Source organism: Hermetia illucens, chromosome 5 (assembly GCF_905115235.1).
Source record: "Hermetia illucens chromosome 5, iHerIll2.2.curated.20191125, whole genome shotgun sequence".
NCBI lineage: Eukaryota > Metazoa > Arthropoda > Insecta > Diptera > Stratiomyidae > Hermetia > Hermetia illucens.
Genome location: NC_051853.1, coordinates 91,114,905 through 91,130,923, shown reverse-complemented (window position 1 = coordinate 91,130,923; position 16,019 = coordinate 91,114,905). Strand labels below are relative to the sequence as shown.

The 16,019-nt window shown below is 37.3% G+C and overlaps 1 protein-coding gene across 1 annotated transcript; it reads right to left on the bottom strand.

The window, feature by feature from the left end:
* Positions 1-1,509: 1,509 nt before the first annotated feature.
* Positions 1,510-8,358, bottom strand: LOC119657678 (V-type proton ATPase subunit d 1). The gene is made up of 3 exons (XM_038064707.1): positions 8,088-8,358; positions 6,890-7,398; positions 1,510-2,465 (listed from the first exon to the last, which is right to left on the bottom strand). Exons 1-3 carry the CDS (start codon positions 8,206-8,208, stop codon positions 2,049-2,051), a joined length of 1,047 nt encoding a protein of 348 aa, XP_037920635.1. The 5' UTR covers positions 8,209-8,358; the 3' UTR covers positions 1,510-2,048.
* Positions 8,359-16,019: the final 7,661 nt, after the last annotated feature.

The window sequence follows — 16,019 nt, the reverse complement described above, 5'->3', positions numbered from 1 at the left end:
AAGTAGAGAACAGATGAAAACAAGACAAAATAGCACGATTAGTGGATACAAGCGTCGAGTAAGTTATTGAAGGATGCCTACAAAGCACATGAAAAAAAAAGAGAATGTAGCTTGCAAATAAATCATCTTATTCGCTCCACCTTATCAGAAAGTCGAACTAAGTACTCAGGAAGGCGAAGTTCCGTGCATGTGAAACAATTATTATCAGATCTGTGTTATACTACGGATGCGAAACTTGAACTTTGACTTAAGTCTCTGACAAAAAATGGTAAATGCGTTTAAAAGGCGTTCGAGAAAACGGCGAATAGAGAATCCGATACAAGAAAGAGTTGTACATGACGAGGCAAGTTTGTAAGGTGATAAAATTGCAAAAGCTCCATTGGGCTGGCCGTGTTCGAAGAAAGAGCTGTTCGAGCGTACCAAACAGGGGCTAAGGGAAAATCGAAGGCTCCTGACCGGTTAGGAAACCGAGAAAACGGTGGGAAGACTGTCGATACTGACACTGCTTCATTTTTAGTCATAAGGAACTGGCCGAAACAGTGGAAGCAATTCACACGGAGACAAAAAATGATACAAAGCAAGAAATTCACGAATTAATTTAGCAGGCAACATGTTTATAAGTTACAATTACGCGTTATTAATATTTTGAAAGTACAAATTCAGTTGAGCAAATAAAGCTGAGTATTGAAAAACAAAAATTCCCTACCCTATCTCCTATGACTTCAAAACGTTCATGACTATTCGCAGAATCGGAGTTTAATCGGCACCCTTTCTTTTGTAGGGAGTTTTTTGGTCAACTGCAAGCAAGGAGATAATAAGAGTCGAAAGAGAGAAGGAAGTCGGTCGCCCCGCGTTATAGAAAGTGTTTGTAGTTATAATAGTTCTGAATGCTACAAAGTACCACCAAATTCCGTCTAGGTTTTCAATGAATTATTTATAGATCCGGGAGTTCCACAAATAAAACGGCAGATCTATTAATCACAATCGAATAGACGACCGTATCGTCACATTATGTAATATAAAACAGTCATCCCTGAGTCCTGCAAATATGACACTTTCCAGCTATGTGCAAAACTAAGTGCACATCCCTGATTTGAAATCAAAATTGTAAGTAACGAGTTTGGGAGGAATTTCTTATTTGTTTATAGGGATATTTTTCAGAATTTCCAAATGCTCGATACAGCGTCAAGTTTATATTTTGCCTCACTATTCTTAAAAATAATCCTTCTATTCCTGCTTTTACTGGAGAAAAGGGTGAATATTTTTTGGATCAATGACCAGAGGGTCGTTAACTTATAGCGAAATAATCGATGAATCTTTTCACATTGAATAATCAATAATGCATGCGAAAGCCCATTGCTCACTGTTGTTCTCCCAATTCCTTCCCGATAACTCTAACATTACCTGGATGGGGGATATGAACCGTCAGTTTATCGACTACTTCAGTCCCATGAGATTCATTCTGAGCAAATAAGTACAACTGCGGAAAAGTCTTCGAAGAAGGATGTGTAATAATCATAATAACATTTATTTAGAAGGTTACAATTTGTTCAAATTGTATGTATAGTCATCCGAAAACCTTGTGCATTATATAGAAAAACACAAATTTACATTTTAACCGAAATTTACAATGTTCTCAGAAGCAAGACCTCCTGCTGTTCACATTAACATATATTTATATTTCGACCTAAATGTCTGTGTATATATACAATCAACAAGAATAGGAAATAAAACAATGAAATAAAACTCGATTAAAATAAAACAAATAATACTTTTAAAATAGTTCGCATGTTGTTAATTATCATGAATATCTGAATAAGGTCTAAAACCGGCGGGTTATCTTCATGTGAAACCAGGCCAGCTATTAGAAGTCAGGAATGTACGAAATACTCAATAACTGTTTGATATTATGTTTAATGCGAAACTACCAATGAAAGCTAACGTTCTCTTTACACTATTTAACTTTACGATAGCGCATCCAAACGCTACTTCAAATGATATTTAGAAGCAAAATGCTCACATTATGAATCTTATAGTGGATTATTATTTTAAAAGATTGGAATATAGTTGTCTATCTTTGCTCGGTGCTTTTGCGCAACGCACTCTGCAATCCAAACAATATTGCGGCATTCTTGTTCCTTCAGCTTCAAGTAGGCGTAGAAGACACCGAAATGGAATTGTTGAATGAAGGCGAACACATTCAATTTTACTTCATGTTCGAAGAATTTATCTTCCAATGTCTTGTCACCGGGATTGGTACCTGACCCATCGAATAGAGCTGCGTATTCTGCATAGTATTCGGCAACGGCTTTCACCTGTTCGTAGTCGTCGGCACGTGCCAATGCGGCCAAGCCATCGGGATTCATTTTGCCACAGCGCGGGTACAATTTGGCACGATCGTCTTTTGAAAGTTCCGTACCGAATGAATTGATGGTGATGATAATTGCGCGACGATCAGCTTCGAACTAAAGAAAGTAATAAGAATTGTAAAATCAAATTATTTTGTATAGACACAAAAAAAAAACTTATTTTTTTAAAAAAATATTCGATATTTGTAGGATTTTTGACGGATTTCATCCCCAAAGAAACGCAAAACCTCTCTTTGAAGAACGGACCATACAGCAAAAACTATACCCATCTATTGCTTATAAATACAAATATACAGCGTGATGATCCAGTGGCTTTCAATAGATTTTTCTCAAAAAACCGTAATGTATACCATGTGATACAAGTGTGCAAGTCTTTTGCAATCTGATTTTCCTACTAGATACGCAAACGATAGAAAGGACGCGGGAGTTCTGCCTACCACTTTGCCGTGATCAAGAGGCAAGACGCAACCTTCGTTTAGACAGATCTCAACAATTTCCAAAAAAAAATAGCCTTCATAATGGAGAGGAAATATATCAATCTCCCCTTCTCTAAATTTTTCCATTCCTCCATAACTAAGAATGCAAAGTATTTCTTCATAGATTGCCAAACTCGAACATATAAATATGTAGATATGTAGACATATAAATTGATCTAACGCATCTCCAGATATTTCTACTTGACCCCATGCTCAAAAGCATACACATGTATGTAAACTAACTACTGCTGCTACTAACGTACATATATATCAATCTTATTGTACACTACCCGCAAACTTCATTAGCACATACATATCAATACACATGTATATCCCCAGTAATTGATAATGGTATACAAATAATTAAAAAAAGCTAAGAAAGGAAAACTAAAATGTCTCCATGGAACCCGCTGTTCATATAATTTCACTTTATGTGGTTATGGCGCCATACGTCTTGTAGAGCGATAAATTTACGTGAAATGCGAAACTTTGACCTCTTACAACTTCGTTAATAACAGTTAGATCGAGTTCACATTATGTACTATATTATCGCCTATACTGCAACCAAACTTTCTCACTTCAAGTTTGCACATTTTTTACCCTCACTCACTCCACCGCCACCGCCTCTTTTGAACTCCATCTAAATTTATGTCACTCAATGTATGCGTATGTTTTCCATACGTCCACCAAATTTCGTTTCAATTGGTGCAGCCGTTTTGGAGAAAACTGCCTGCGACAGATAGACAAACAGTGAATCAATTTTAATAAGACTTTGTTTTACACAAAACCTTAAAAATGAAGAATGTTGGGGCGAGGGCTTATTGGCGCAAACTTTTTCGCTGCTCAAAGAGGTTGCACTGTAATTGTTCATTCAAAGCAACATGTACAGATGATTAACAGTTTTCGCACTAGAGTTCTGCAAGATTTTAGTGGCGTGACACGTTTGAAATCCGTAATGAGTATAGCCGCGATCGATATAGGGTTGCACCGATCATGGAAAAATTGCGAGAGAGGCGCCTACGATGGTATGGCCACGTAATTCGCGCTAACGAGATTTCTTTTGCCAATATTGGTCTGAACATCGAAAATGATGGTAAGCGACCAAAAGGCCGGCCGAAACAGCGGTGGCTTGATACGTTAAATGGGAATTTAAAAGCCTCACGATTGCATCCAAATTAGGCATTTGATAGAACCGACCCCGCTTGTGAACGGAACAAGGCTGAAGAAAAAGTAAAAGCTCTACAAAATTTTGTTCGTTTTAATCGCAACGCGCGGTTCCAGCATAATGGAGCAACATCTGACAGGTTTAACGTGTTTACACCGTTCGTTGTGAACTTTTTTCTGGAAAATTTGATACGACGAATTTACATCACAATTGACCATGTAGTCTTGATTTGATGACATTAACAATTTTTTTCTGGGACTACCGTAAGTCAAAATTTTACTTCGAAAATTCTACCTTTCGGGATCAACTAAAAAATATAGCGCGATTACGGAGAACACACGTCAAGCGTGTGTGTGGGTTACTCTTTTTTTTTGTATTTAACTAATACATTATTTAAATACTGATTTTTTTTGTTTTGAAACTTCTTTATAGTTTTATGTTTTTTTTAATTGCAAGATGCACCATCCCTAAAATGCATTCCAAATGAAACAATCCCAATTCAAACGTAATGAACTCAAGAAAATGTAAATATAATTTATTTCGCAAAATGCCCTTGATTGGGCTATTAATGATGATTGAACTTTTCATTTAAAATGCAGTAACATGTTTATAGCCACCATTTATCTGCCCTATAGTCATTCCAGGTGAGTCATTTGAAGAGTTCCTAATTAAAGTACTAGTCTACATTACGAATTTAAAAAAAATGTTTTCTTTTTTTGCATTTTTAAACTCCATATACCTTCAAAAATGAACTCTTAAATATAATTTGTAAAAATTCGAACTTTAAAGTGGTATAAAACAGTTGTAAGCCTGAGTACATTTTCGACCTTTCACAACTGCTCTTGTAGCTGTATGACCCGTATTGTGTATTCCTTCTTTATAAATTCTATTATAATTCAGTTGTGCTTAAGGTATGGGACAGCGAATCAATGCCTGACAACGAAGCATTATCTGTCTCATACATAAAAAGAGAGATATCACACAGTGCAGCAATTATAGAGGTATCAAGTTGCTGAGTACCATCTATAAGATATTCTCCGCTATCTTGCTAGGCCGGATAGCCTCAAACGCACAGAACATCATTGGGCCATACCAAAGAGGCTTCACTCCAGGCAAATCAGTAACAGATGAGATTTTCTCTCTGCAGCAAGCGATGGAAAAACTGTTGGAATATGGACAACAGTTGCACCATCTATTCATCGACTTTAAAGCCGCCGGCTGACCCTGACCAATGTGCGAGGCCAGATAAAAGCAGCAGGATCACTATCATGTCTCCTCTTTAACCTAGCCCTCGAGAAAGTGATCCGTGATGCTGATGTAAATGCAAGAGGTACGATCCTCTTTAAGTCCACCCAACTACTGGCCTATGCTGACGATATCGACATCATGGGAAGAACCACCCGAGACGTACAAACTGCCTTCATCCAGATCGAGCAGGCGGCGCGAGATCTTGGGCTGCACATCAATGAAGGCAAGAAAAAGTATATGGTGGCAACGTCAGTTCCGAAAACCAACCAACCAACAACATCAAACCGCACTGGTCAAAAGGGAAGAATAAAGATAGGAGAATACAACTTTGAGACCGTTGATAATTTCTCCTATCTAGGGTCGAAAATCACAGCTAACAGAGCCTATTTCAGCTTACAAAATGTTTGGCCCCCTACATGAGGATGGACGTTTTCGTAGCCTACATAACGATGAAATCTATGAGCGATACCATGACCGTCCGGTTGTGGATAAAATCCGGCTCAATAGGTTACGGTGGGCGGGTCACTTAATCCGTATGGATGAGGATTATCCAGCCCGGAAAGTCTATAAGGGCAATATCTATGGTAGAAAAAGAAGACGAGGCAGACCCTGCGTAAGATGGAGCGATGGCGTAGGCCAGGACGCCAGACCGCTTTTAGGGATATCGAATTGGTGGACCTCGGCGGAAAACCGGGATGTCTGGAGTTCCTTATTATGGCAGGCCCAGACCGGATACGGGTTTTTGCGCCGTTGATGATGCTTATAATTCTAATCATTGGCTTACACAGGGTATACCTTTATATATGGCCCAGGGGTAGACTAATCAATTGTAAGTGATAAAACTTGATTCCAAAGACATTCAACAAATAAAACATCAAAGATTTTCTGACGCTTTTTCCACTGGCCGCTAATTAAACTCGGGATCTACTCAATTGAGTTTGATAAATCTTAGTGCGTTTTATTTGTTGACGTGCCCTGAATGACAATTCACATTTAAACCAAAAAACTTTGGCGCGCAAAAAACGACTGAAAAAAGTGGTGGATTTTTCAATTTTTTTTTTTTAAATTAAAATAAGGTGAATTCTCACTTTAGACTTTTAAACTCCACTTTGAATTTTCAAATTAATTGTCTGCCTTGCAATGAGGCACCTTTCGAGGTGTAATTTTTGACGCCTCTATATAAAATTGGTGAATGATGAAAATACAAAAAAAAATTGCTCGTACTCTCGATAGATAAATTATTTGTAAGAAAAACTACATGTTCATATTGAATAATGGAACTGAGAAAAAAATCATAAAGCTTGGTGTTTTTCGTCCATCTAATGCAAGCTAGTACCTTAAGGGAACCGAAGGCTATATATGTCGAAAATCATCAAATTTAATGGTACTACTTCGAATTAAAGCTGTTGCATTTTAAAAAAACACGCTGAACGCCAGTAGGAAATCACACCCTGTATAATTTGCAAAATTATGACAAACACTTAATCGACTAAACCGGAATCAAAGAGTAGGAAAACCCCTTAAATTCATGTTTACAAGCAAATATAGAGAATTATAAAATTCACGTCAATTGCCTGATATATTGACCTATCTGTAAACGCAGGTTCGTGTAGTAATCAAGATGAACTTACCGCCAGAATTTCGCACATAACATCGGCAGTTGTACCGCCGATCTTTTTGCAGAAATCATAGAATGCTTCCAAATATGCTTTGTACAAAGTGTTTCGGATGATTTCAATGTTCATCTCATCCAAATCCTGTTCGGATATGCAATCGACAAAGAATGGAGCCAGCGGAGTGTCTACCAATACGGCATTGTACAATTCAGCTGGTGTGGCTGCCACGTGAATAGCTTCCATCTGTTCGAAGCTTCCCAGCGGATGGCACTTGGGGATCAATTCGGAAATTGGTCGTTGATGAAGTGTTCCTGTTATTAACAAAATGATGTTGTCGATCATGTAGCCATATGTGATGAAGTCCAAAAAGTTGGACAGGGGCTCAACGGCGTGGTTGCGCATATGCTGGAATTCAATGACCAGCTTTTCACGGAGCTTATCATCGATAACCGACACGGAAAGTGGAGATGGTTCGTTGGCAAGGAACTGTCCATAATCAGTGCCTTGAAGATGCAGTTTCAAATCTGAAAGAAACGAGGTTTTGTTTTATTTATTTGGGTGTAGACATGTTTTTCCTTCTAAATTAAACATTATTTTGTTATTTCTTAAAGCTCCGAACAATTTAATTTAATGGGTCGCCTGAGCCACTTATATATAAGGTCCGGTTACTCCTACAATTTCGCCTGAAAAAAGTACTGTTTCCCTGAATGAATGCTATAGGAAGACTCCCAATAGATTGGGTTGTCAAATTGGATCCTGCCCATCACCTAGTGGATTACAAGTAGGGCCAATTCGATCTACACTTTGCAAATAAAAATTCATGCGTAAGGGGTCGAGAAGCAAATTACTATTAAGCAAGATGCAGAATATCCAATTATTCAATTTATTTGAAAAATCGACCATTTATCTTCTGCTTGATTAATTGATAACTTATCAACTATCACGCAAAACACAGAATTGCATTTTATATTATCTACTCAGTTCTTGGCTATGTAGTTACAATAATTATCTTTTTGACGATCACGAGACATAAAATTATGTAAAATTTGGTATTCCCCAGAAATGTGACCGTCGAGAAGGCACCAGGGTCCCAAGAGAACACTGTTGAGTCGGTTAGTCACATGACTACGACATTCACCCGAGCCCCTTTCTTAACCGAAAGAATTCGCTCAACTTGCACTTTTATCGCTCTGAATGACACAATTCATATTACCTTCAAGGGTCTCGCATTGTACCAAATTTAGATAATCTGCTTGGCGTAGTATTCCGCACTTGAATCCTCGGCACAGTCCTTCCAAGTAGCCGCCATCGATATTGAACATGAAACCAGACATTGTTGCCTCCTACGTTTATTTGTCGGGGAGTGAAAAGCACTTTTTACAAACCGTTTTCGAGGTTTAGCTGAACAAGATGGGAGTTAACACGACAAATTCGACGAACCAACTCGCAAATGTCATATGACTGCTTTTCAATAACGAGTGACAGATTTTGTGTTCGGCTCCATTCGGCTGGTACGGAAATAAATTAGAAAATTCACAATGGGTTAGTGCCTTGGAGAGTGCCATCTATACGCGGATGTGAGATTATCAGAGACTACTACCTTTATTCCATGTGACCATAATCTCGTGCACTATTTTATGGTTAGCTTGTCCCATATGCATATTTGTAACATTTGGGTGAAAAACAATTATTATTGGGAGGCAGGGATCGTGTCTGCTTCTTCAATTGTAATAATCGTTTGCGCAACAATCCATATTGGATCAGGGCCTGCTTCTTCAATAGATTATTTTAAATTTTTCAGTTATTCTTCCATCACCAGCGAGATTTTGGTATTTAAGGAACGATTAGAGTTGGTTAACATTAAAATTTTGTAAAAATGGAAAAGCGGATGTTTATTGCAGTACATGCCAGCAGGTCTGACGAGATTGGTCGGAAAAAGTGCGGTTTTCTTGGGAGGTCGGAATAGAAATTCCAGGAAAAAAGAAAAAAATAATAAAAGGACCGGCACAATTTTCACTCCGGGTCTAGTTTTTCCGCGTAATTGTTTCATCTCGAGCTCAGATTTTTTCTGTACGGTCCTGGAAGCAAGTGTCACTTCTGTCTCGATCGTAGAGTTGTTCTGCATGCGTCCTCAAATGACCATCTACCGTATCAGGTCACCCCTTTTTCATTCGACCTTTGGTTCATTTTCCATCGACAATGATGTTCGTGTCCAATCTTTGCTAAGGGGTTTTTATCCATGCAAACAACTTAACAATAACATGAAAGACGCAACTCTCGCATTTTCTCCAAAATAGATGAAATCCCATATCAATATGGGAGTGGCAATCAATTGCCAATGTCTTCATTTAGGACATATAGCGTGTTACGTCCCTGGGGCTACTGCAACAGGATTAACGAAATTGCGGTAGATTTTAAGCTCAAGTCGTTATGATGTCTCGATTGCAAAGGGCTCCAGTTAGAGAATACAACTTTATCTGGGTTGCACGGATGCATAAAGTGACTCCATGGCGCAGTTCAGCGTTAGCTTCACCGATTGGTCGTCAAAGGCTCTATTTTTTTTTCAGATTTAGCATAAATGGTGCTGCATGAGATGATTATTAACCTTTAGGTCGTGGTGTTCGATACCAGTTTCGTTGGCTACCAAAAACAAAAAGGAATTACGGGAGGGTACTTCCTTGATGAGTACCAATGAAACTATGGAATGGATACACAAACTCTGCGTTTTGTGCCACAATAAAGTAGTCTAATCACACACCAGAGTTCCTCTGGTACTTGATAAGTTTGTGTGACACGCGGCCAAAGCCTTCCTTAGATCCAGGAAGGCAATGTAGAGAGGTTGATGCATTTGACGGTAATTATCCATAAGCAGCAAACCACACAGCGTATATTGTGTCAGTAGTGTTATACTCGTAGTTCTTGACAAACCCGACTTGGTTCACGATAATTCGAACGATATCTCGAATCTCGAATAATATCTCTCCCAGGCAACCTATCTCTTCACATATAGGAGTTGTTATGTAGTATTGCCAGTAAGATGGTGTTCTATCTTCCTCAATAATGCAAATGTACACACAACACACTGAGTCATAGTGTTTCGTCCAAATCCTTTGCTTTCCAAAGCATAATATCGATTTGCTTTCTATTGCCCTCACAATAAAAGTAGGAAGATGAGAAAACACGGTTATAAAAGTTGATAAAATCGATGATACAGACTCAATCCCTGTGCTGAAGCCTTTTCCTTCCGTGGTACCAATTGATGTCTTTCTTTTCACTGACATGACTACTGGGTTCCCTTGTACTGGTGCCATAGTTGTCTGCAGTTACCTTAAAGGTCTTTACATTGAGCAATTTCCAGATATTATGTTTCTTATCATCAAATCGACCTGTCTCTGTCGTAAGGATATGAATCATACGATCAGCTGAAACGAACAACTACCGATATCCGGTCTAAATGTGCCTTAATAAGGAACCCCAGGATACAACGTTGGCGAGGGCTACGTATACAGGAAGGAGATATCTACATCTAAACATAACGAAGATCAAAGTAATGGATGAGAAAGCCTGCGTGGAGATATGTTGAGCATTGGTCTCCCAACCTGCCCCGGGTTCGCATCAAGATTTCTCATGGAGGTTGGGATTCCTCTTTGTGTTGTTCCACTTGTGTAGGCTTTCATTTGCGCAACAATAAAGGCGGCGGCTAGTATGCAGAACATTGCAATGGGCAAGCATAATTTCGAACAGGTGGACCAATTCCTCTATCTAGGAGCTCTACTTCGAAGAACGGAAACGAATAACACCACATCCAAAAGCGGATTATTACTGTTCATAAAGCATTTTATGCTGGCCTCCTCATAATGAGATCGAGAAAACACTCAGACGCAATAAACCACGTATCTACAAGATATTAATTCGTCCCGTGCTGCTATATGGATGCGAGATATTGACGCAAATGGAGGACGCCGTCTTTGGATCTAATTGAAGGCGATGAATTCGGAATGCCAAGTTTCGATTTGGGTTGTAGCGCCATCGAAGAATAATATGTCATATGGGGTATGAAATGAAAGCTAGAAGTAGTTTCCAAAACTCACTTCTGGTATTCGATGCACAAGGGGGGGGAGCAAAGCGATAATTACTTGCACGGATTTTCAGAATCAACTCAACTGAAAAATCCAAAATAAAAATCACGCAGCTGCCACTATGCGGTCTCTAGGTTGGAGAGAAAATTTCTCTCATTATCATACTAAAGTGAATAATCTTGCATAATATATATATGCATATACGGTAATAGCTAGGTGCAAAAGGGCCAAATGTAAACTCAAATATTCTTATATAAGAAGTACAGTTTCAGTTTTCAATTAGAGCACAGTCTCATTGAAAATCAAATGGGAAAAAACAAAAAAAAATACGGAAAAGAAACTGCGCGGACAACTTATACCTCCAAATGATTGAACAGGAGACAGATCATAGTGAAATCATACGACTCGTTAAAAAGGAAAAGCTGTGCACTTAATAAGAAAAATTTCCATCTGCTATTAAATTCTTTCCTAGTAGATTTTCTGAAGGCACAGCTACATTGATTTGCTTTCCTTTTCTCATAAAGATAGTGAACCTTAGTCGCCAAAAGATATACAGGATGTTCTAAAACTAGTCCTTGTTGTTACAATGATCTCTTCCAAACTTCTCCCCGGGCACCACCTTGCCGTGGTGGGGCAGGCTGTAGTAGTTTACTACTACCATAAGGGCGTTGAAAAACACATGAAGATGGAAGCAATGGATTGTAATTCTCCATGTGGTAAAAAGTCACAGACTTCGAATCCACCCGCGACTTAGCGACTTTGGCCGGCGCACGGATTTTGGAGGCCTTTCCAGATGTATGTCGCCTCACGGAGACATCTATGCTTCATATGCTCCCTAAATCTAGTGGTTACCAGCCTTTTCGTCTGCCCTAGATTTAGGAAACATATGACGGAGACGGAAAACCCACAAAATAGATGGTGGCTAAGCATATGGTGAAATGCTGCCATAAAATAAGCATCGACGATCTGAAAGCACTAAAATAGGTAAGAAAAATCAACCAGCTGGACGCATACGACGCAAACAGCTGGCAGACACTAGATTGAATTCAGATCTAGGCAACCCCAATTACTTCCCGAAATATCGAAATTTGCAACCATAATAAATATCACTAGCGAATACCTAGCTAGGTAGCTTAAGTACTGAGGAAGAAAGTAAGTAGCTTTCGAAATACGTATTTACTAACTATTAAAATATATTGTAGTAGGAGCAAGCTACCTAGTTTTATTTTTATATGAATGGTCATTGCTCTTTCAGAGATGAGGGATACAATCCTTCCTTCAACTCTCCGAAGAAGTGAAAGATCTGGGAGTTATTCCAGATAAGAAGCTTCTTTGGAGCAATCAAGTAGACGTAAAGATGAAACGAGCTCTCACAACTTATAGACTCGATATGGGGACTTAGGCCTCAGGTAGTAATGTGGATATATGTTATTATCATTAAGCGGATATTCGCTTATGCGTCTGTAGTGTGGTGGGTTAAGGTGAAACAAAAGAGTTTTTGCTGTAAATTAGCCACACTGCAAAGAACTAGGTTTTTGGGTATAACCGGTGTCATGAGCACATCTGGTGCAGCTCTAAGTACATTACTTAATTTGCCGCTCTTGGATTCATTTATTCAGAGCACTGCAATGAGAGCAGCTCATAAACTAATTCGATTAGATCTATGGAGAAACAATGGACGTAGAGGGTACAGAGAATCGGAAGAATTATTGGGAGAACTAAATCCGGTTTTTGCAATGCCTTCTAATTTTCGAATCCTCATACATCTATTTGATAGAAGATATGAAATTATCTTGATGCGGAGGGAAAACTGGTGCAAATCAGAAGAATGTGTGGCAGGATATACTGACGTCTTCTACACCGATAGCTCAAAAACAGAACAGGGTTCTGGAGCAGGAGTATACCTCTCGAATAAAAACAATTTACAGGGATAATACAATGGGCCTGAGTGCTCGGAGTTGCGACTCCCTCCAGTAAACTAAACTAACTTTTCATCCGATTTCAACATTTTTCTACCAGTTTATTTTTATTTTGTTCGACAATAGGTTTTCTATTTTGCACCTATATTTGTACATAAATAAATAAGATAGGTTTGTTGCGTTCCCAACATAATTTATTTAAAACACAAGTATCTTTAGTGACACTGTTTCAATTTATTATTTTAATGTGGTCGCATTAGATCCTCTTCCGTTTGATAAAGTCTAGTGGTAGATGAAACCTCAAGAGCAAACTGTATAACGACAAACTTTTGTACTTTGCCCAGAATATTCTGTGAAGAGAATATTTAACAAAACAACTATCATTTTTCAAATTTTCTTTATTTCTAGCAACGAAAGTTCGTCTACAAATTAAATATTGCATAAACTTACTTTATAACTTTTTCATAATGTTATTCAGTGCAAACACAGGAAACTTTTAACATAATTAAACTTATATTAACACATGAAACGTAATCTTTCTTTTATCCGTTCTTCTCCAATATCTACCATCTAAATTCCTATCAAAAAAGCAAAAGATGTTCACCATTAAAAATAAACAACATGCATATAATTGTAATATCAGAAAGTTTTTCCCTATATAATGCAGTATAAGACGATATTAGTTCCAGTCCTTCTGTCGTTTTTAATGCCTACAAGAAGGATCCTATACTAAATATGTATGTATTTCATAATTCATTACTCACGCATCGCCAGTGCTTCAAATTATATCGAAAAATCTGTTACACTTAGTCTATATAAGTTTGGAGATTGGGCAGATGAAAGATTTCAATGGATTTAACTAAGTTTATATTATTTACCAAAGGGAGACATCTCTACGTTCGTCAAGTAAAAAAGTATTATATCCATATAAAAATATGTTTACAATTTTTGAATACATTCACTTTTAATCCATCTGGTTTATTCTGTTTTAATCTCATTGCTAATTCATAAATTATTTTTCATATATCATTTGAATTACTTGTATGTCTAAAATGTGTAAAGATTAATATTATATGTATTTGTGTACTGTTTTTCGTTTTGAAAGTGTATCTTTACAGCTACGATATCGAATGAGCGTGACCATGGATACACGAGATTTGTAAGGGAAATGCTCGAAATGTTTAATGGCTTTAATGGGTGGCTATTGTTTGCATGTCGAGTGTTTATGTAATGTTCACGCATGTTATGTTTCAGAACAAAGTTGAAATTTTTAGATGGGACTTAATTTAGAAATATATATCACGTTAATCACTCAGTTCAACTGCAAACTGTACATAGATGATACTCCAGAATATGGTATATCACGTTTATATGTTTATGTAGGTCCACATTGCAGAGACTATTTGTATTATTAGACACAGTATTAGCACATTCCAAACATTACCTCAACAGTGTGCTACGAATGTTGCAACCAGCTATTTATACATACACGGTTTTTTCATAATATAGATTGGTTGAATTTGCATTGATTATTTAAATTCTTCTATATATCAAGCACGGTTAATTCATATTCAAAAGCAGTCATATACATCAATAATCTTAACATTATTAACATTTTTTCAGTGTTCCAAGTTCAATTATTTTATAATTGGTCTTCCAATAGACTACAATTGCAGATATGAAATACTTTACATGCTTCGTCATTATCACTTTGGGGATCTTGATTACTTTCACCGTTAACGTTGGCAAGTTAGTGAAATTTACCACTTTCAGTGCGTTAAATAAGCAGCTTTTATCAGCTATTTGCCAAACAATTCCTTTTGCGATTGGATGACGCGGAATCTTGATGTCGCTCGGGACACAATCTGAACAAAAGATTGAAAAGAGTATTCGTTGTTGGCTGAATGAAAAGGCTAATAAGATAGTTTCCCATAAGAATCTTCAGAATTTTCATTTAATTCCAACGTCGCGACTCAAACGAACATCTTTATTCCATGAATCAATTCAGTTTATGAGAAAAGAACAGATCGTACAGATCGTCATGGTATGTAAAATATAAGGTAGATGGATTATTGTTCCCTTTCAAACGACCTCAGGATTTGTGCAAAAGTAACCATTCAGTTGGAAACCGATTTGCTTTTCACATACTAAGCGTTCCAAATTCATACAGTATTTCCATGTCAAAGATTTTTCAGTAATCTTTAGGTTGACTGTTCCTCCGCTTGCAATACATTGTTTCAAGCATCTTCATTTGACTTCAGTATTTCTAGATAATTTTAACGGTTCAGCTTTTTCAATAAGTCATGTTGATTGTAGAAATGGTCAATGAGGATAGTGATAGTGTCCTTGTATTTATTTTGTAGAAAGATTGGATCTATTTGAAAAAATGCACTTTATATATGCATATATATGATTAGTTGCCGCTTATCAAGTCGCAAACTAATATATTGTAGTTAGCTGGAATGCCATAAATGGAGCGGCTCTCGGCAGTGTATTTCATTTTCATTATCATCATATACTCATTAGCAACAGGTATTTTAAAATCTCTAGTATATAGAAGAAATTGATTAAAACATTTCTATAATATAGTAGCTAATTTACTCATTTATAATAAATCTTAGATGTATAATACTAGTTGTGCCTTTAATCTGAACTGTACATACAATTCTAAAAATCATTTCATTTTCGCAACAAAAAAGAATTATTTTATTTTCTTCGTTTAATAAGCTCGTTTAGTAGCACATCAAAAGGGTTAGCTTCATGTAATAACTAAATTTGACCTCGTTATTCATTACTAACCTAGCAACCGGCCATCACCTGTGAATATATATTCCAGTATGGAGCCGGTTGGTAAAATATAAGTAATAAAATTAAACGAGGTCAGTGGAAGTGAAGATTTCACCCCAATTCGGTCTAATTTAAAGAATTCCTTAATAACATATCTTAAGTATACTAGGAGTGCTTAGTGTGGAATTAGATAATAATAAATTTACGGGCATTGAAAAACATGCAACCAAGTATGCGGAAGCTTTGTCATTGGTGAGTTAGATTTGAAACTTTTCACAATAAATCTTCACTTTCTTTTCAGCAAAGCAACAAAATATGCAAACGTGAAATATATATAGATAAGTAGCGGTTTTCCTTTAC

Excerpts from the sequence above, each read along its gene's own strand:
- LOC119657678 (XM_038064707.1), bottom strand. The coding sequence starts at position 8,208 with ATGTCTGGTTTCATGTTCAATATCGATGGCGGCTACTTGGAAGGACTG. Across the intron at positions 7,399-8,087 it reads ACAATGCGAGACCCTTGAAG|ATTTGAAACTGCATCTTCAA; the intron begins GTAATATGAATT and ends CGTTTCTTTCAG. Across the intron at positions 2,466-6,889 it reads TTATGTGCGAAATTCTGGCG|TTCGAAGCTGATCGTCGCGC; the intron begins GTAAGTTCATCT and ends TACTTTCTTTAG.